Below are 21,173 nucleotides of genomic sequence, written 5' to 3' on the forward strand. Positions count from 1 at the left end.
GGTGACTTAGAGTGTGATAACCATTTTGGGTACAGCATTATGTGGGAAGCTTCCTATTAGACTTTCATCTAAGCAAGCTCCAAGTTCTGACCTCTCTCCCAACCAGGACCATATATGTAATTGTGCACTGAACAGCTTTAGGGGGCATTTTGCATACAGATATACACTAGAGTCTATATGACATATGTGGTAGACCTGTCCTCATCCCCACAAGATGGCTCAAGTTCACCAGGTTCAGCAATTGCTTCAAGTTGAAAGCTGGGTTCAGTGCTTTTGTTTTATAATTCTATAACTGACAGAACTTAAATGAAGAGTAAAGTTAGTGTCTCCTACCTTTTGAAGTCCTTTAAAGGGTAGGCATCCTCAATATCTTATGAACTGAATTGGTTTGCCAATCATCATTTCAACAAAAATATCTACCACTTGCCCCATTAAAGGAAATGTAACATAATAAGAGGGTGTTTATTGCTTTGCTTTGTTTATTTTTAGATGTGGACTTTCCAGTTGTTCTCCAGCCTACAAATGCAAATGAGAAAACACAGCTAATCAGAGAAGAACCTCGAAGTTATTGCACAGACTCTTAATATTGAGACCACTGAGGGTCCACAATACCTCTTCTTGGTTCAACCATGTCTCCAGGTGGTCATGGGAGGGCAGGGTAGGGGGCATGAAATGCTGTGAACTTTTCCACATTTGTATTTTATTTTTTAGGTTAGGGAAAGATGATTGCTACATAATTTTCTCAGTAAGCAGTCTCACTCTTTGAGTAGAATTCCTAACGAAACACATTCCATTTTGATGAATAAAAGCCTGAAGAGTTATTTTATGCTCCTTGCATGAGGTAAGACAGTAGTACTGGACAGGCTTCATGAGCCTGCCCTTTATGTGACCCAGACCTAATTCCTTACTGTAGTATTCCAAACAGAAGCCACTTTTCATCTATTTAACTGAATTGCAATATTCCTATCTGCCACAAATATCATCAGCAAAACATATATGAGAATTTAAGAGGAATCTTGTGTATGTGTGGAGAATTTTCCCTGTCAATATTCAATATGACTAGAAAAATATGTCAAGAGGCAGGAAGAAATTATTAGGTAAAAAAGACAAATCACTTAATTTTGAAGTATATCTTTGAAAGATTAAAAACTGTCATTTACTAGAAATTGTTGAGTAAAACCAAGAAGAAAGGTTTTGTGTGTACTTTTAGATTGGCACAAAAACAAAAACAAAATATCAACCTGGTTACGTTTATGGTTTTTCTGGATCCAGAAAAATTCCCAAACCAGCCCTAAAAATGTGTTGACCATTTTTTTAATTAAAAATAATTTTTCTACAACTGACCTAAATTAGACAAAGTGAGGAAAAGAAACATATAGGGTAAAAGGTAGAATTCTGAATTCTACAGCCTAACTTTAGACTTAAAGGCATATCATTTACCCCTTTTTGGGTGGGATTAATTACACTGATCAGAAAGTGCTCAGCTCTGTGCATGTTGAACAATTAAGCTCAAAGGTCATGTCTGCATTTACTGTTTGATCTTTATATTCATTATGTGATCAAAACCATGTGCTAAAACCATGTTCTAAAATAGTACGGAAAGTGTTTGTTTTTTCTTGGTTCTTTATATAATATTGCAGCTTTCAAGATCTTATTATGTTTTTATATAATACTGCATGAAATGCCATTTTCTTTTTCTGTTTCTTATTCTCCCCTACCACCAAATTACAGTCAAATGAGCCTAAATATACATTGTAAGTGAAAATTGGTATTATAACTCTGACAGTTATGAAGTCATTAAAACTCTACTTTAACTCTTGAGTTACTGGATTTTTTTTTAATTGACATAATCAAGTAGGAAAAGCCCTGGTTTGAAAGTTAGGAAAGCTGGTTCTAATCTAAACTCTCACTACCTAGCCCTGTGACCAAGTGAGATGAGAATATGGCTAATTGCTCTGTGTCTCCATTTTCTTATCTGCTCTGACCACCTTCCAAGTTACTGTGAGACCAGATGAAATAGCTGAGGTGAAAGAACTTTACAGAATCAAGTATTTGGCAAATATGAGGTGGTTTTATGTGAATTTGTATGTTTGTATAATGTGACTTCTTGCATAGATAAACTCTTACCCAACAAAACCCAGGAAGATACCCAGTACTAATGGCTCCAGTGATCAGCAAGTACTTGGAACTCTGTATTCAACAAACAAGTGTTATTTTCCATTTGATGGGAACCTAAGATAAATAGCCCTGTCTGTGGATAATTTCAGCTACTACATTTCCTTCCTGAAGTCTTTTAAAGCAAAAGGTCAGGCCTATTTTTGAAGAGCAACTGTAAATCACAAAGTTCCTTTCTTTCTCTCCCAGACCTCATTTTTCTTTCTCACATGGAATGTTTTACTTCTACTCACAGCTTATCCAGAGAGCTGGTACAAGAGTAGAAAGATGAGAACAGGACATGAATCAGAATCAGAATCAGATGGTTGGATTAAATTCATGAAGGGGTTCTTGTTAATGTTCCCCACAAAGGGCTAATTACCGGTTACAATGATGAATGTGTATGAATGAGGAAATGAATCTACAGAATGTCCATTGGCTACATAGAAGCAAGGATCAACTCTTGATTTGAGGAGAGGCTATTAGGCATCTTGTAGAGATCAACAGAAGCTGCCATCCAGAGTCACCTGCAGGTCTTCTAAATTCATAAGCATCTTAGCAGAGAAGCACCAAGAGGAAACATGCTCACTGTGATCTTCATAAAGGGTCAAATGAACCAGCACTTCAGTGGCTTAACACCTAGTCCTGGGCTTCAGGTTACCAGAGTAGGTGATTTCATATAAGGTTTCAAAGTCCATCTATTTATTTTTTCCTCTTTTACATAAGAACATAATAAAATACATATATGCATTTTTGTTTACCAAAATACACATATTTTAATTCTTTGAGAATAAATGACATTCTATTTCTACATTTTAAATGGTATGTATGCTAAAACACATCTGATGTGGCCTAAAATACACCCACCTGTAATGCACTGCCTGATCTTCTCATCTACAGAGAGGGTTCCACTTAGGGCTACATAATCTCTGTGGTTGGCACAATGATGACTCCTCCAAGATGTACTTATCCTAATTCCCAGAACCAGTGAATATATTACCTTTTACAGTAAGAGGGACTTTGTAGATGTCATTGCCAATGATTCTGAGATAGGGAGATTATCCTGGATTATCCAAGTGGGCACAATCTAATCACATGGCTCCTTAAAAATGGAGAATTTTTCCTGGCTATGAGAGAGATGTGATGATTGAAGAATGGTCAGAGATATGCTCTGAAGTTAGAGGAAGAAAAGGGCCATAAACCAAGGTATGCAGGCAACCTCTAAAAGTTGGAAATTTTAAGGAAATGGATTCTTCTCTAGAGCCTCCAAAAAAGAAATGCAGCTCGGCCACCACCTTGATTTTTGTCCCGTGACACACGTCAAACTTCTGACCTTCTGACTGTATGAGTTTAACACTGAATCACTGCTCCTCACTTGTTTCTTTATTGTCCTTACTCCTTATTCTAGATTTCTTTTTCTTTTTCTTTTTTTTTTTTATTCCTTCATCCTGAGTATCTAACTTCATTTTCTCCTCGGTCTCTTCTCTTCCCTGGTTCTCAATACTCCATCTCCTTCCCTGTTCTCCTCCCTTCTCCCACTCCCACCTTTCTTCCATTTGACATTTATTCTTTTGTTTTAGTCTCCTAATCTCTCTGCTGGCCACTACCAATGCCATGTCCATGTTTACTGGTCTTTTACATAAACTGTTATAAATCTACCCCCAACCAGCGCAGGAGGGAGAGATAGCAAATAGTCTGGGTAACAATATGCAGAAAGGTGAATATTTTCAAATTCAAGCACAGATACTCATAATGCTGATAGGTCAGAGAGGAACAGAAATATTTTTCCAACAATTCTCTGAGTGTATTGACAGAAAAATAATTCATAGTGACCACATTCATTATTTGAATGTATGGCAAGGTAATTTATTGAGACATTAATTGTGTTTTGTCCTTAGTGAGACTCAAAGGAATGAAGGCTGTCCTTCTGAGATTCATCTTATAAAGGTCACTCCCTTGCTATTGTGACCTTGGAGGTTAAATATAATGGTAGAGAGACACCTAGAAAACTACCACCCAGGCTTTTGTTTGGGTGCTTGGGCTATTATAAGGGCTGTTAGAAAGAAATTTGAGGGAGAGAAGTAGCCCTGTTATGAGGGCCTTTGGACTAAAGATGGGTTTGGAAGTTTGGAGGGGAGCTCCCAGAGTAGCCCAGACTTGTGCCTCTGTTAGAGTAAGCAGTTAGTCAGATTCTAGCAGGATACCCAGAAGCCAGCAAAGAGGAAGTCATGGCCACCTATCAGGGAAGTCAGAGGCCTGTCCTGGCAGCACTTCACAAGAAGCCAGATCAAACCAGACAGGCCCAAGAAGGTGGGTGTCATGACAGGAAAACCCTGGCCAAAAAAGGAAGAAAAGGCCAAAACCCAGCTTCCAAGAAATCTCTGCCCCTAGTAATGAATATTCCACCCCTAGTTTATAACTGTCAATAAAAGATAGAAACCCAAACCCCAGTGTGCACAGCTCTTCTTCTCTTTCTCTAAGTCACCCGCTGTCACATCTGAAGAGTATACTCTAGCTTTAATAAACTTTCCCACTTGTGTCATTCATCCCTGTGTTGTGTCTGTCCTTGAATTCTTTCTCGTGAGGAGACCAAGAAGCTTCGGCGACACCTTTGGGACAGGCTGGGTCAAGGCTCCAGGGCCCAGGGTCACCCCAGTTTACTGGCAATATCTCCACAGGGGAGAGCCCCTCTGATGAGATAGCACTTGGATGCCTGGGTGACAGACAAATTTAAGTCATGGCTTCTTAGCCGTAACAAAAGATTCCTTTACCCATACCTGGCCCCTCAAAGGAATCCTACAGGGTTGGACGCAGAGACCCCAGGAGCAATGAGGCTGGAGCAAGATGAAGGGCTAGAAACTCACTTGGAGGAGGGAGACAGAAAACCTGAGGACCCCATACATCCCTAGGAAGTGGGGAAGACTCTTAAAACCTGGCTGAGGTGAAATTTCTTGCTACCTTGTTAAACTGCAGCTCTGAGTCAGAATTAAATTTAGAACATATAATGTATTTAGATGATGAAGAAACTTACCTAAGATCTTTTCTCAAATGTCACTTCTTCAAAGGCTTTCCCAGACTACCCTGCCTAGAACTATAACCCACCTCATGCTTCCTATTCCCTACTTTTTTCCTTCATACCTTTCACTAACATACTTTTTAGTCTTGATTTATTGTCTGTCTCCCACACTGTGAAGGCAAAGATTTTGGGCTATTTTTGTGTTCTGCTGTATCCCCAGTGCTTAAAATAATGCCTGACACATGGTAGACAGCAAGGAAATATTTGTTAAATGAATAAATGTTTAACCTGTATCACAGAACAGAGAAATTCCTACCTGCTAGAAATGCAAAAGCTGCTAGAATCTTTAGCCTTTAGGAAGGCTTAGTATATTAATTTTTTTGCATATTAATATGAACAATTTGATTAATATAAAAATTAATGGTAGCTTGGCACCCAATAAGGCCTCTGACTCAATTACAGAGCTATCTTAAAAAATTTTAGCAGCTTGCCCTCCCTTACTCCTCACTGATGTGAAGGCAAATCCATCCCCAGAGCACCAGTCCCTCCCCAACAAAGAAAAACTTTTATCCGAGAAACACAAGTCCACTTCTACAAACCCCTCTTTTTCCAGCCTGCACCCCTCCTAAGCACCTAAGTAACATTTATCTGTATATTATTCTTGAGCTGTTCTAGAGTACAAAGTATAAACTTAGATTAAGTTATGTATAACCAGTTTCTGTAAAACAAAGCCATTTCCAAATTGCAGATGGCTCAAATTAGCAGTGATTTCCAGAATGATATCTTAGAGTCAGAGTCTACATTTGTATTTTTCCCAGTGCTAAAAATGAAGTAGGAACTAACAAATATCTTTTGATTAACTGATTAATTCTTACAACACATGTCATTTCTGAGAAAAGCCTTTCTCCAAAAAGAGGCCTAAACATGCTCAGTATTAAATGGGTGGGATACAGCTTTCTGGAACTTTCATGCTGTTCCCGGGCTGTCCCCAAGAAGCAAAACTAAATTCCCAGAATCCAATCAGCAGTAATAGGACAGCTGTTAACACTTTCTGCTCGCTACTGGGGCTGCCAACTCAGCTTTGTAATAGCAGAAAAATCCTATTACTGTATCAACTTCTTCAGCTCCTGAGAGCCCCCCCACCCCAGGCAGGTCCTTGTTCCCAGGCCCAGAAAGAGGGGATCTTACCTCGTGAAGGTTTTTTCCTTCTGAGAAATCTGTCCTGGTACTCAAATATCTCTACTCCCGAAACATTGTCCAGAGTCATCTATAATGCACTTTATTTTCTGGTGAAGAATAATTGGGGAGAAAATTTTTAGTGAAAATTTTCACTTTGGGAATGAAATTCCAACATTTTCTTAAATACTTTTAGAATGATCTATTTGGGCATGTTAATTATTAAACTGACATTTTTCAGGATTATTTATTATAATTGCAGAAAGCAGTATTTTAAAGCTAACCTAGGTTTAAAAGTAACAAATGATAGCCATCAGGAACAGAAAAATATTAAGTCTACTTATTGATTAACTTATAGCATAACAGTTTTATATAAAATGCCTTCATTTCAAAAGTTACTTCATTGTATTTAGCATGGAATTTGTTTTTTAAACAATACATAGTATACTCAGAAAATAAAATTTTAGCTACCGAAACCTGAAAGATGCAGGTTATTCTGAGTAAGAGGGTAAAAAGAATAAAAGTGATTCACTTCCCTTATTTCTACTTTTCTTTGTTCTCTCTTAAGTCTTTTCTCAGCACATGCCATCCCTCAAACTAAAGGATTTGAAAGGAGGTGGGAAGTGATGGCTTTTAGGATCACAGGAGGATTTGTATTTTTAAAAGATGATTCATTCTTTCATGAATTAAAAATAAATCTGTCGAATGAACAATAATAACCAATAGTCATAGTGCTTACTACCTGAAGCTGCCCTAAGAGCTTCTTATTAGCTTGATATATTTTATATTTATATATTCACTTAATACACCATCTAAGGGACAAGTACTATCAGCATTATCACTCCCCCATTTCCACACTAAGAAACTAAACCACACAAAGTTTAAATAAACTTGGCCAACATCATCCAGTTAGTAAGATGTAGAACAGGCTTGTCCTCAAATCCATGGTTTTAACAGCTGCGCTATATTGCCTCTCCATGGTGATCTTAGATTTCCAACTACATTTGTCCTTCCTGAAAACTAACCCTCTCCATGTGCTGCCCAACTCCGTCCCAGAGCTCTCATTTTCAAAAGAATATTCATTTCTGTCACTCTATTATGTATCTTTCTCTTTAATTGCCCTTTGTAGTAATCATCCTCACTTAATTCTCAGGGCCTTCTTCAAAAGCAAATCCTCAAAGACTCAAAATCCTCAAATTCTGCAAGAGCAAATTCCCAAACACTTCCTCTGTTGCTGCTTCCTCCTCCTGCTCCTATTCCTCCTTCTCCGCCCCCCCCCCCCCCAGCTCCCTGTAGCATTTCTTTACCTGGGAAGCCTGTGTAGCCATGGTAGCTGTCTGCCACTTTCTCTTGTCTGACCAATGAATAACTGCAGCATTAATCAAGTGAGTGAAAAGTTGGATTTTTTTTTTTTAGATTTTAAAAGTGATTCTAGAGCTGTGGATATTACTAAACAATCCTGACTAAAAATTTTGGTAAAGTTCCTGCCATAATTTTACAGGATAATAGACAGTGCTAAGAAAACTTTTAATATATATGTAAATATTTAGTACATAGTAAGTACTAAATATACATATATATATATATATATTTAGTATATTACATATATTTAGTATATATATGTATTTATTGTGTATATATATATATATATATATATATATATATATCAGTACTTACTATGTGCCAGACAATATTCTAAGTGTTTAATATAGATTAATTCACTTAATCCTCACAGCAAGACTCTGAAGTTGGTGCTATTATTTCTCATTTCATAGATGGGAAAACTGGAGCTGTTAATTAACCTGTGACTTTAATAACAAGAGAACCAGCATTTGGACTCAGGTAGTCTAGCTCTAGGGTCTGTCTGCCTAATTATGACACCACCATAGCACCATAAGACATTTGAATTCTGTAAAGTCAGATATAACTACTTATTTAATATGAAAGCAGCATTTATACTCAGTATACTCAAATTTGTTCCTCCCCTATTAAAAGTGAATACCATAGGTCTATAAATCCAAGTTAATACATTCTATTCCATTATTCTGATTCCACAAGATTGGGATGAGAACATTTGCTATTATATATAAAAACAAGGCATTTCAATATCATTTATACAATAGGATGTATAGTTTTCCATGACTTTAATTATCTATTCATAATAAAAGAAATTATACTCAATTTCTCCACTGTACAAAATAAGGTACAATTTTTGAAGTTTCTATTAGTAAAAATATACCATTATTATGTCAGATGACTAAATTAATAACCCTTTATTATTTCTTCATAGGAAATACAACATGGCAAACTAATTTTTCCTAAAGGACCTGGAATTTTATCTCCCATCATTTAAAATAAACGTGTGCTCCATAGCAATTTATTTTGTTTCCGGTAGTCTGTGTATGTCAAATTGCCATTGTGAAAAGCACAGTACCCTCCACACTCTGGACCTACCACCAGTCTTTATTTTTTCCTTTGGCACTCCCCACTGTTAAGCCTACTATAGATATTATTTATTGTCAACCTGTTGTCTGTCTGTCCCTTGAAAATATATGCTCCAAGAGCAGAAATTTGTGGCTGTTTTGCTTACTGCTGCATCCTCAGCACTATAATAGTGCCTGGAACATAGTAGAGACTGAATAAATGTTTATTAAAGGAATAAATATGAATCTCTGAAGAAAATCTCCCTGCAACATCTTTTCCCAGCCCTAGTCCTCCAAATCTTACCTTTGGGAAAGACACTGTATGAACAAGATGATAGCTCTACTTTTCCTGAGTGTGAAAGACTGCAAATGAACTTGCAGTCTTATGGAGCCCTGGGAATTGGATGGGTCAGTCTTGCAATCTCCCTGTAGTGCAAATGGTTCCTTTTAACCTCCTTAAGAGAAGTAGGGGGCCAAGGGTTGGTCTCATTAAAATCTTCTGATATAGTGATTTGGCTTATAATTCAGGATTTAGCTTGGCCTAATCATCCTGATTCTATATTTGCAAATTTTCCTACTTGCTAAAATTTATTTCATGGTCATTCACAATAATATATATTAAATAAGGTATATAAACAGTAACACACAAAACACATATTGATCACTTAAGATAATGTTGTGAACAGAGGCTCACAGGAACTTAACCTTGTATTTTTCCTAAAAGCAAAGGTTCAGTATTCACTAAACCACTGTTTGTGGTGACTATATAGAACCTAACTACTGCAAATAACACAAATGAACTGTATCTCCTGGAGTTATCCGGAATGGTTCCCTTTCTAACCTTGAAAATGCTATCTCTGTGGTTTCTCATAACAAGCAAATGTTCTCATTCCAATCTTTTGGAATCCTTCTTGGAAACAGTACACATTTACAGAAAGCTATGGATGAGGAATCAGTAAACCTGAGTTCAGCTCTGCTCCCCCAACCTGAAGAGTTTATCCTGAAGAAATTATTTAACATTTCTTGGTAGAGCTTCCTGCTCTGCAGAACGGTTTCAACTGAAAGGAAGAACTTGAAAGTTCTTTCATATGCATATTTCGGCAGGTTTGATTTCTTCTGAGGCCTGTCTCCTTGGTTTGCAGATGGCCACTTTCTTGCTGTGTATTCATGAGGTTGTCTCTCCATGCATGCACATGTCTGGTGTTCTCTCTCCCTGTGTCCTAATCTCATAAGGACAGTAGTCATATTGGATGAGGGCCCACCCTAATGACCTCATTTTAATCTAATTATCTTTTTAAAGGTCCCCATCTCCAAATAGAGTAACATTCTGAGGTACTGGGGGTTAGTATTAGAATTTGGAGAGGGGTAGGAGAAAATTAGTCCATAATATACACCATCATTCTCTCAAAATTGTGCCAGATTTTGGTTTGTTTTATATTTGCACCATGAATTCTTTTTTTTTTCCCTTCAAGCATTTTATTTTGGCAAAACTTTGCAGATCTGTAATGAATATTTTTTAATGCTGGATGCATGCTAGAAACCATGTCAAGAATATAGATATTAATAAACATAGGTACTAATTTCAAAACTAACTCATGAAATAAGGACATTAGTGCCAACTATAGATCAAACACTTAAGTGTCTGTCATTGTACTAGCTGCTATAGGATATTATTTTAATTTCCAAAAATATCTTCTTTTTTATGAAATTTATTGTCAAATTGGTTTCCATACAACACCCAGTACTCATCCCAACAGGTGCCCTCCTCAATGCCCATCACCAACTTTCCCCTCCCTCCCACCCCCCATCAACCCTCAGTTTATTCTCAGTTTTTAAGAGTCTCTTATGGTTTGGTTCTCTCCCTCTCTGTAACTTTTTTTTCCCCCTTCCCCTCCCTCATGGTCTTCTGTTAAGTTTCTCAGGATCCACATCAGAGTGAGAACATATGGTATCTGTCTTTCTCTGTATGACTTATTTCACTTAGCATAACACTCTCCAGTTCCATCCACGTTGCTACAAAAGGCCATATTTCATTCTTTCTCATTGCCATGTAGTATTCCATTGTATATATAAACCACAATTTCTTTATCCATTCATCAGTTGATGGACATTGAGGCTCTTTCCATAATTTGGCTATTGTTGAAAGTGCTGCTATAAACATTGGGGTGCAAGTGCCCCTATGCATTAGCACTCCTGGATCCCTTGGGTAAATTCCTAGCAGTGCTATTCCTGGGTCATAGGGTAGGTCTATTTTTAATTTTTTGAGGAAACTCCACACTGCTTTCCAGAGTGGCTGTACCAGTTTGCCTTCCCACCAACAGTGCAAGAGGGTTCCCGTTTCTCCACATGCTAGCCAGCATCTATAGTCTCCTGATTTGTTCATTTTAGCCACTCTGACTGGCATGAGGTGGTATCTCAGTGTGGTTTTGATTTGTATTTCCCTGATGAGGAGCGACGTTGAGCATCTTTTCATGTGCCTGTTGGCCATCCGGATGTCTTCTTTGGAGAAGTGCCTATTCATGTTTTCTGCCCATTTCTTCACTGGATTATTTGATTTTTGGGTGTGAAGTTTGGTGAGTTCTTTATAGGTTTTGGATACTACCCCTTTGTCTGATATGTCATTTGCAAATATCTTTTCCCAATCCTTTGGTTGCCTATAAGTTTTGTTGATTGTTTCCTTTCTCTTTATCTTCAAGAGGTCCCAATACTTCATTTTTGCTTTTAATTCCCTTGCTGTTGGAGATGTGTCAAGTAAGAAATTGCTGTGGCTTAAGTCAGAGAGATTTTTTCCTGCTTTCTCCTCTAGGGTTTTGATGGTTTCCTGCCTCACATTCAGGTCCTTTATCCATTTTGAGTTTATTTTTGTGAATAATGTAAGAAAGTGGTCTAGTTTCATTCTTCTGCATGTTGCTGTCCAGTTCTCCCAGCACCATTTGTTAAAGAGACTATCTTTTTTCCACTGGATATTCTTTCCTGCTTTGTCAAAGATTAGTTGGCCATACTTTTGTGGGTCAAATTCTGGAGTCTCTATTCTATTCCATCGGTCTGTGTGTCTGTTTTTGTGCCATGGACCATGAATTCTTTATAAAGCTCTTTGTATTTTTTTCCAGAAATTTCTAATTATCTTTGGCTTGCTTTTTGAGAAAAGTGACAAGCCGTTATCATATCTCTAAAGTCTTCCTGGTCCTTAATCACACTGTTATGAAAGACTCCCCTTTCTTCTTAGAGCCCTCTGACACACCTTTTGTTTTTTCCCAATTTGTCCTGATTGCTTTCTTGGCTGGTTCCCTTTTTACTTAAATTCTATGTACTACTCTTCTTGAATTTTATTTTTATTTTTATTTTTATTTTTTTTACTGAAGTACATCTATGGCAGACACAGAGATTTGCTGCTAGATTGATTGCCTTTCAAGAAAGAACTGCCCAGCTGCAGAGAGGATAGTTAACTGAGAGCCTCCAGGTGTTACCTCCTTTAGGGTCTACCTCAGCTTTCCAGAGAAGGTATTCAGCCTTTGGGCTATGACTGAGCAAAGTGATGGTCTGAAAACCTAGTCATTCCTACCCAATTCAGGACTCCTCTGAAGGGAAATCTTTGCTCTGCAGGTACCAAGCCTATCAGGTCCACATTGCTGCCTAACTACCCTTACCTAATACTGTTTCCTCTCCTTTTCCATTCACAGATGTTACTCCTCACTATAATTTTATACTCTAGTTCTGTGTCAACTCCTGCTTCCTAGAGAACCCAATCAGTATAACATCTTCAAGTAATGTTTATTTTTTTGTTTCAGAAAGGAATCATAGGATTTAAATTTTATGACACCTTGCAAGTGTGAACTATTTATTCTCATATGTGATTGCTACTTTGATTGTTTATACAGTTCTGGGTTCAAAATTATTTCCCCAGAGAACTTCAAGAATCTTGCTCTACTGTGTTCTAGCATCCAGTATTGCTGATAAGAAATCTGATCAAAATCTGATTTTCATTCTTTTGTAGCTAGCCTGTTTTTTGTTTGTTTTGTTTCTTTCTGTCCCCATCTCTGAAAGCCTAGGCTTTCATCTTTATCCTCAATGATTTTACATTTCACTAGGCTATCCAGGCATGGTTGTTTTCTGTCACAAGTAAGAGAGTCAGAAATCACCCACCATCTTGGCCCTCTTGGAGGGTGTTACTCTGGTCTGGCTGACTGCTGGGGAAAGAGTGCAAGAAGGGGATACACCAAGAAGCTAGAGTTTCTCCCACAGTGCAATGATGGCCATGACCGTGACCTCTGCAAATAATCAACCCCTTACTTGTCACCCTTGTAAAATGAGAAGAAGGTAAGAATAAGATGGAGGCTCTTTCCTTGGAGACTCATTTTGAAAGTTCTGTCAACAAAATTGGGAGAAGGCCTGCAACATATGGCCGCAACTTCCCACAGAGGTAATTTTTTTAAACTCTCAGGAATACTATGTAACTTGAAACAAATATTAGCTTGTTACCTGCAAAAATGCCAAAATGTTCACTAGGAAACAAAAATAAAACCCACCATCATTTTGTTCAAATTGTCTGTACTTGTCCCCCCCCCCCAATTTTTAGCTTCCTTTAACTGTTTATGTGCCTTTAAGGAGACTGCTTTCCCAGTTAAAAACTAGTCCTTTCTCCTAACCCCACATTTTCTCCTCCCTAACTTATATCTTCCTGAATTTCACATTTTTTTTAAAGCTTTTACTTTTGGAAATTGCTATTCTCCTTGAGGAAATTTAAGAGAATTCTAAACTACTCTCTAAAAATAAGATCAATAACTTCAAAATAAAAATCCAATGTATTCAAAACCAACATTATGCCCTCTCCGTTAAAAGACCCTTGAGGACAGAATGCAAGTTACTCGATGGTTTTTATGCTATGCTTACAACCTAGGAGGGGCTCGATACACTAATTAAGATGAAATGTAAAACAGGAACCGAATCAAAAATACCTTAACTTTCTTTCGTCAGCACTGTCAGGGCGTGTGCGTGGGCAGTTTTTCTCGTGACTTCGGTAACTAAAGTCTTCAATTATTTTACAAGACCCGACGAATGAAGCTACTGCAGAAGCAGCCCTGGCACTTCAACCAGCTTCCTCACGGGGACAGCGGGCTTCACTTTCCCTAATCCAGCTTCCTACCTGGAGTTCCTGAGCGGCTGATCTCCCCAGCTTTCCCCAGAGCCTCCCCCCGCCCGTGTCGGAAGCGCTCTCGCGGGCAGTTAGCCGCGCGGCCGCGGCTGCCTCTCCTTAGTGCTCGAGAGAGTTCGACGGGGCGGCACTGGAAGCGACGCACAACAGATTTCTGGACTCGAAGTGCAGTAAAATACTCTCGGCATTTGTGACTTGAGGAACCCTGAAGAAGTAATAATCTTTGCTTTTAAAAAAATCATTGTGACAAAAATGCCGAGCCAGGCAGGAGTCGAACCTACAATCTTCTGATCCGTAGTCAGACGCGTTATCCATTGCGCCACTGGCCCTCCACACAAGGAGAAACTGAGGGGACATACAGATTAGAGTGGTAAGGCCACACTCGGGCAGTCACTCCCAATATAGGGTGGTAAAGGAAAAGTAAAGGAAGGTGGTGTCGGAGTTGCTGAGTCTTGGTACCATTAGCTCTAGGACACACGCATTGGGGGACCTTTCCGGGGTCTGTCAGGATCCCACGAAGGGGAGCCAGGTTGTATTTCTGCGCACGCGTGAAACAATACACAGGCATTCACTCCCTTCCCCTCCCCGTCCCGGAGTACGCATGCTCTATTCAGTCTCTAGCCCGCAGCTGTGCTCGCTCGGGTTCTTGAACATTGAGTCTCAAGGGGCACGGACAGTTTGCCCGTCCCTTCGATAGCTCAGCTGGTAGAGCGGAGGACTGTAGCTGACTTCCTGGCAGGAGACATCCTTAGGTCGCTGGTTCGATTCCGGCTCGAAGGAGACAAGTATGCTTTTTGCCAACTTTCTACGATTTACGGCCCTTTCCACGGGTCTCCTTTCCTAATATAATATTCCAACGAACACTTGGAGATTCTGGTACTTTCGCTCCAGTTTTGGCCTATGGCAGCAACCCCCGTATGAAATATTTTGTGAATTACCCAAGCGGGGACGTGCTGTCCTAGTGACAAGCGCCGAAGTGATTCTGCGCTCTGCGGAGCGGCTGCCAGGTCCCGGCCTTCTGCTCCTTTCTAAATCGTCTTTGGCGTTTCCCGAGTCCCCTGAGCATACAGAGAAAGGTCCCGAGCCAGCCAGCCGCCTGCTCTTTTCCTCAGAGCTCCGGGGAGAGGGGGCAACTCGAACGCTCTTTCCAGCGGCCATGAGAAGATGGGGGTGGGGGGGCTGGGGTCACCAGAAGGATACCTTGTGATGGGCAAACCTGGGAGTCGGGAAACAAACGCGGTAGAAAGCACACGAAGCTTAGAAAATAAGTAAACATTATAAAGAAAAGTCGGCACTCTGCCTCCCCGCTCCCTTCGATAGCTCAGCTGGTAGAGCGGAGGACTGTAGGCCCTGATGTCCCTAGCCATCCTCAGGTCGCTGGTTCGATTCCGGCTCGAAGGAGAGTGTTTATTGATTTTTGTTACTTTGGCCTCAGCTGTGACGCAAGATCAAGAACGTGATCAAGAAAAACATTTTTTCCATTTCTAAATGCTCTGACCTCTCTCTAGGGGAAGAGATAACCGGCCGTGCCCAGCGGTGGGGGATTAGCTCAAATGGTAGAGCGCTCGCTTAGCATGCGAGAGGTAGCGGGATCGATGCCCGCATCCTCCAGCCTTTTTCTCCTCATTCCGTGTAATAGTTTTTCTTTCGATTCTCATTCAACTCAAGTAGAACTTGAAATCAGCTCTCAGGCAGGTGAGAGACAAGGCGAACTTGAGGTTACCGTTTCCTAAAACTCCCCAGACGAGGGATAATGGGTGCTGACGGAGTTTATTCTTACAACTTAAAATTTTTAGACCCATTTACTTTGGGAGGTTCACGAAATTGGTTCTTTTTTCTGTCCAAAAATGGCTACAGATTGCAGTCCCATCTGTTCCCACTTTGTGATTTGTACTCGATCGCTGCACTTCCAAGGACCCATTTGATACTAAACTGCCCGGATTTAAGGGGGGACTGACAGAAAAACAACGCAAAAAACATTGAGCTTGGAAAAGGACGCTGGCTACTTTCAATTTAGCGTTAAGCCGAAGCGAGAAGTATTCCGCTCCACGTCAACTTTCAGTGAGGTGACCAACTCTGGGCCGATCTACTAAGGTAGGATAAAGATACCTGAAGAGAGGTGAGGAAGCGGAAGGGATTAAACCTAGAAGCTGGCTACTGAAGGAGGGGTTCTAATGCCCTTTTCCTCCTGGGGAGGAACTGTGGAGAACTGGAGACCAGCACTGAAAAGGAGTTAAATGGAAGAAAGTTCTACTTAGGGCTGATTTTGAGCATAGTCTAGTTTGTTAAAGACAAAACAAAAACAAAATAAATACACACACACTCACTGAAAGATTCAGAAGTTGAGCAGAACACACACAAAGGCTTTTCTGGAAATATATGCTCCCTATCCTAATTTACTAGAATATAGCCTTTAAAAAACTGTTGAAACCATACTGTGGTTCTCAACACAAAACATAAATTTAAAAAGACAAAGGCAGAAATACTATCTTTTTTGAGGATTACAATTAGTAAATGATAATTCTTTTATCTCATGTTCATTTTAGGGTTCTAGGCAACCTGTATTTTTTTTGTACTAATGTATACAACCTGCTGCATTTTATTGGTATATCTTTCATTTTCTAGGGCAGTCTCCATTTTTATCTCACTTTACTCTTTTCAATAAAGTCTTTAAATTGAATGTATAGTGATTCGTTTAAAATATATCATTATTAAAAAAATAAAATAAAATATATCATTATTTTCATAAAAACAAATTTATAAAGTAGGAAAAGGAATCCTTTTATCAGATGTTAGGTCTCAATTTCCAGTTGAGATTATGAGTACTCTAACTGGCTGACTGGAGGAGCTGACAGTGAAATTATAAATGACTAAAAGATCAAGGAATGGGTAATAAGTGGAAGGAATGCTCTCCAAATCCAGGTGGGAGCACATGGTTAGGGCAGGTGAGCTGGATAAGAACTCAAACATCTCAGGATCAGCAACTTAGGTATGGAATGGAATTCTTATTAAAAAGTCTAAAGGGGGGCACCTGGGTGGCTCAGTTGGTTAAGCATCTGACTTTGGCTCAGGTCATGATCTCACCGTTCATGGGTTGGAGCCCCACATTGGGCTCTGTGCTGACAGCTCAGAGCCTGGAGCCTGCTTTGGATTCTGTGTCTCCTTTTCTTCCTGCCCCTCCCTGGGTCATGATCTGTCTGTCTCTGTCTCGCAAAAATAAATAAATGTTTAAAAAAAATTTTTTTAAGTCTAAAGGTATAAGCTGAGAGGCACTATTGCATAGTGGTTAGTCACATGGGCTGTGGAACCTGATGGCCTTTCTTGGCTTTCACATTCCCTACCTAGTTACATTGGGCAAGTTGCTTGGCATCATGATACTTCAGTTTCCTCGTTTATTAAATAGGGATGATAATAACGATACCCTTATCACAGTGCCTAGTACATAGTGAACACACTGTAAACATGAACTGTTGTCAGAGTATGTTAACACTACCATAAAGGGAAGGCCTGGAGGGAATATTCTGAGGGTTTGCATGTGTGTTTATATAAATATATATGGGAGTACAGGAAAGAGATGCTTGGATCTACTGTGGAGGGAAAGTAGGACAATTCTAAAAATACAAAATGATAGTTAAATTATGTTGTGACCATATAGTGGAGTATATGTAGCCATTGAAATTATACTTATTAAGAACTATTTACATGGGAAATATTAATCAAATGCTAAGTTAATAAACTGCATACAGGGCAATATAAATAATAACAATATAAACAAGCATTAATTTGTAGAAAAGACTGAAGAATGAATTGAAATGTTAATAGTAGTGATCTTTGGATAGTAGCATCACTGTGATTTTTTTCTTCCTTAAAAGTTTAAAATATTTTCTAATTTCTGCAGTACACATTATAAGCTTTAATGGAAAATATAGACACATTTAAAAAAATTAACAGCTAACAGCACTTCCTGTAAGCCAAGCACAGTTCTAGTTACTTTACTTGTATTAACCCATATATTTTTCTCATAAAAAAAGCACTAGGCCCAGATGGCTTGCATGGTGGATTCTACCAAACAATTAAGGAAGAAATAATACCAATTCTACACAGACTTTCAGAAAATTGAATAAGAGGAAATGCTGTCCAACTTGCTATGAAGCCAACATTGTCCTGATCCAAAACCAGGCAAAGACATTATAAAAAAAAGAAAGAAAGAAACCAACAGACCAATATCCTTCATGAACATAAACGTAAAAATTTTAGTCAATTAAATCCAACAATACAAAAAAGGAAAATACAGCATTGACCACATGGGATTTATTTCAAGAATACAAGACTGGTTGAACATTCAGAAATCAACAATTCATCATAATAAACAGACTAAAAAAGAATAACCACATGATCATCTTAGTTTGATGCAGAAAAAGCATTTGACAAAATTCAACATCCATTCCTGATTTTTAAAACCATCAGCATGGGGCGCCTGGGTGGCTCAGTCGGTTAAGCGGCTGACTTCGGCTCAGGTCATGATCACTCACTCCTGAGTTTGAGCCCCGCGTTGGGCTCTGTGCTGACAGCTCAGAGCCTGGAGCCTGTTTCGGATTCTGTGTCTCCCTTTCTCTGACCCTCCTCCATTCATGCTCTGTCTCTCTCTGTCTCAAAAATAAATAAACGTTAAAAAATAAATAAATAAAACTATCAGCAAACGTGGAAGGGAACCGAACTCCTTCAACTTGATAAAGGGCCTCAATGAAAAACACACCCTTAACATTATACTTAATAGTATGAATGCTTTCCTCCCAAGATCAGGAACAAAGCAAGGATATCCATTCTGAGGTGTCTAGCCAGTACAATAAGGCAAGAAAAATGAAGTAAAAGGCCTCTAGATTGGAAAGGAGAAGTAAAACTATCTCTATTCACAGATGTCTCATTTTTTTAAATATTGATTACATGTTAAAATAATTATATTTTGGGGGGTTAAATAAAATATATTAATAACATTAATATCATTTGTTTCTGTCTTTTAATGTGGCTATTAGAAATTTATAATTATATATATATATATACACTATATATACATATGTATACACATATATATACGTATATATATGTATGTCACATCTTATTTCTATTGGATATTAGGTCAGAGAGGTAGGTAGGTGCAGATCATGTCAGGCCTTAGAGACCACAATGAGGATTAATATTTTTATCCTCTGGGTAATATGACCATTAGTGCAATTTAAATAAGGACTGACATATGAGAAACAGATTGCAGAAAACAAGAGTGAATTCAGAAAAATCAATCAGGGGGCTGAGGTGGAGGGAAGGTGAGAAGGGTTGTGTGTGCTGAAGGTGGAGTCAAGAAGGGCCTGGAGCCTATATAAGTTCAGACATGGCCATTGGGAAGGCCTTAGGCTAAAGGATTTATTTGTTGGGACTGTCACTGTTTATTTCTGGCATTTGAATTATGCCAAGAAATGTTCAGAGGAAAGTAAAATATGTTAATTTTCTAATATATCCTGAGAGATATTTATGATAAATTGAAATGTATAAACAATGGATTTGGAGGAGTAATTATCAAGAAGAAAAGCTTACAGCCAGAAGTTTGCAAACTAATGAAAGAAATGGCATAGTATTAGCTTCTGTAAAGTACTTTTCAAGTTAACTCATTTGATTTTATATTTTGTAAAATGTTTCTTTTCATTAAAAATTTTTAAATCAGATATCCAACCTACCTATTGCCAGATAGCTAAATTGAAGAGACTGACAATGTAGACAGAGGAAAAATGTTAAGTATTTTATAGATGTCATGAGTTGAGTCCTTGGTGTAAAAAGATTGCAAGAGTCCTTTTACTGGAAATAGAGTTCTGGGTTATATTTTTTTCAAGTAACTTGTAAAGTTGCTATATGGTTAAATAATGGTTCAAAGGTGCTTTTCCAGATCACACCCTGAACCCCAGAATACCAAAAGAAATAACATTATACTCTACATACACCTCCTGTGGTCAGATGAGTTATATCTAACAGGACTGATCAACAGAGCCTGGCTCTTGGAACACCAGCTCATCTAAATCCCAAATGAAGTGCTGCCTTATCTCCACTGGTCATATATTAGTGCTCTCACTAATAGAGAGAAGAATGGTGAGAGGGAGAGATGGATGGATGGATGGATGGATGGATGGATATTGCAGGGAACAATTAATAACCTCATTGTCTTGGTTTTAAGAGGACCTGGTCTGCACAATATTAAGAATGGGTCTTGTTTTGGGATGGAATTAAATTGACTTTCAAGAGATGTGTGACTGGTGCTGGAGTTGACCTGAAGGTCCTGGTCCACTCATGCCCTAGCGTTCCAGGCTAAATAAACCTCCTTCTTAAGCAGTCCCTAATTCTCTGCTTCCACACCCACATCATCCAGTGTTCTTTCCCTGTTTTAATGATTTAGTCAGCCACCAACTTTCTCACCTCTGGTGGGTAGAAGAAGTAAGAATTCTCCTCCCTCTCTACCTTAAACATTGAGCCAGAAGCAAGGTCAGCATTCTAGTGCCTTTCATTTTCTCTTCCTTCCAGCAGGGCTACAGTGTCTCTGCTTCACTTCTTTGCTTCAAATCAATTTTTTACTTCCTCTTAGCTCACCTTCCATCTGACCATAAGTCTGCTGCTCTGTTTGATGAATGACTAGCTCCTTGAGTTAAACCTTGATGATTTTCAAGTACCTAGATTTTCAGTTACCTGGGCTAAAGAGACAAAGAGAACATGGGTAAGTGAAATGCTGAGAAAATTCTGGAATCCTCAGGAAAGTTAGCACTCCTGACACTGATTTCCTGGGACTCTTCTAATGCCTCCTTTTCCCAGGATGGTTTCTCTTGTCTTGTAAGTTGGGATGAAGAGTTGATGTTGCTCTTGTAACTGTTCTAGGCTTAGAAGACTTTCATATCATTCTGACCAAAAGGCATAAAATTCATAAGAAGGGGACCTTGTTCCTATGGGAGAATCCTTCAAATACACTCCAATTTTCCCCCAAGATTTTTTCATATCACATATTTTAGAGCTGGTTGTTCAATATGGTAACCACTAGCCACATATGGTTGTTTAAACACAAGTTTAAATTAATAAACTTTAAAACTCAGATCTTGAATTGCATTATACGCATTTCAAGTATTTGGATAGAGGTTAGACAGTACAGATAAAGAACATTAACATCACTGCAGAAAATTCTAATGGATAGTGTGCTATAGAGCAGTGTGGTATAGCTTAG

General features: G+C 38.8%; 1 protein-coding gene and 4 non-coding genes across 8 annotated transcripts in view; 4 read left to right on the forward strand and 1 right to left on the reverse strand.

Moving 5' to 3' along the window:
- The window catches only part of DNAJC5B (DnaJ heat shock protein family (Hsp40) member C5 beta), a 90,890-nt gene extending 89,069 nt beyond the window's left edge, over positions 1-1,821 (forward strand). For 3 of the 4 annotated variants that reach the window (XM_058699712.1, XM_058699711.1, XM_058699713.1), the window contains one exon: positions 490-1,821. In XM_058699712.1, coding sequence (XP_058555695.1) covers positions 490-584 — 95 coding nt within the window. In that variant the 3' untranslated portion in view covers positions 585-1,821. The remainder of the gene's footprint in view (positions 1-489) is intronic. The other variant, XR_009253697.1, reaches the window with a different exon arrangement.
- A 12,356-nt stretch (positions 1,822-14,177) lies between these two features.
- On the reverse strand, positions 14,178-14,250 carry TRNAR-ACG (transfer RNA arginine (anticodon ACG)). Its single transcript has one exon. It is a non-coding gene; the product is annotated as a tRNA-Arg (tRNA).
- Positions 14,251-14,608: 358 nt separating this feature from the next.
- Positions 14,609-14,701, forward strand: TRNAY-GUA (transfer RNA tyrosine (anticodon GUA)). Its single transcript has 2 exons — positions 14,609-14,645; positions 14,666-14,701. It is a non-coding gene; the product is annotated as a tRNA-Tyr (tRNA).
- A 530-nt stretch (positions 14,702-15,231) lies between these two features.
- On the forward strand, positions 15,232-15,322 carry TRNAY-GUA (transfer RNA tyrosine (anticodon GUA)). The gene is given in 2 exon segments: positions 15,232-15,268; positions 15,287-15,322. It is a non-coding gene; the product is annotated as a tRNA-Tyr (tRNA).
- A 137-nt stretch (positions 15,323-15,459) lies between these two features.
- Positions 15,460-15,532, forward strand: TRNAA-AGC (transfer RNA alanine (anticodon AGC)). Its single transcript has one exon. It is a non-coding gene; the product is annotated as a tRNA-Ala (tRNA).
- Positions 15,533-21,173: the final 5,641 nt, after the last annotated feature.

Source organism: Neofelis nebulosa, chromosome 14 (assembly GCF_028018385.1).
Source record: "Neofelis nebulosa isolate mNeoNeb1 chromosome 14, mNeoNeb1.pri, whole genome shotgun sequence".
NCBI lineage: Eukaryota > Metazoa > Chordata > Mammalia > Carnivora > Felidae > Neofelis > Neofelis nebulosa.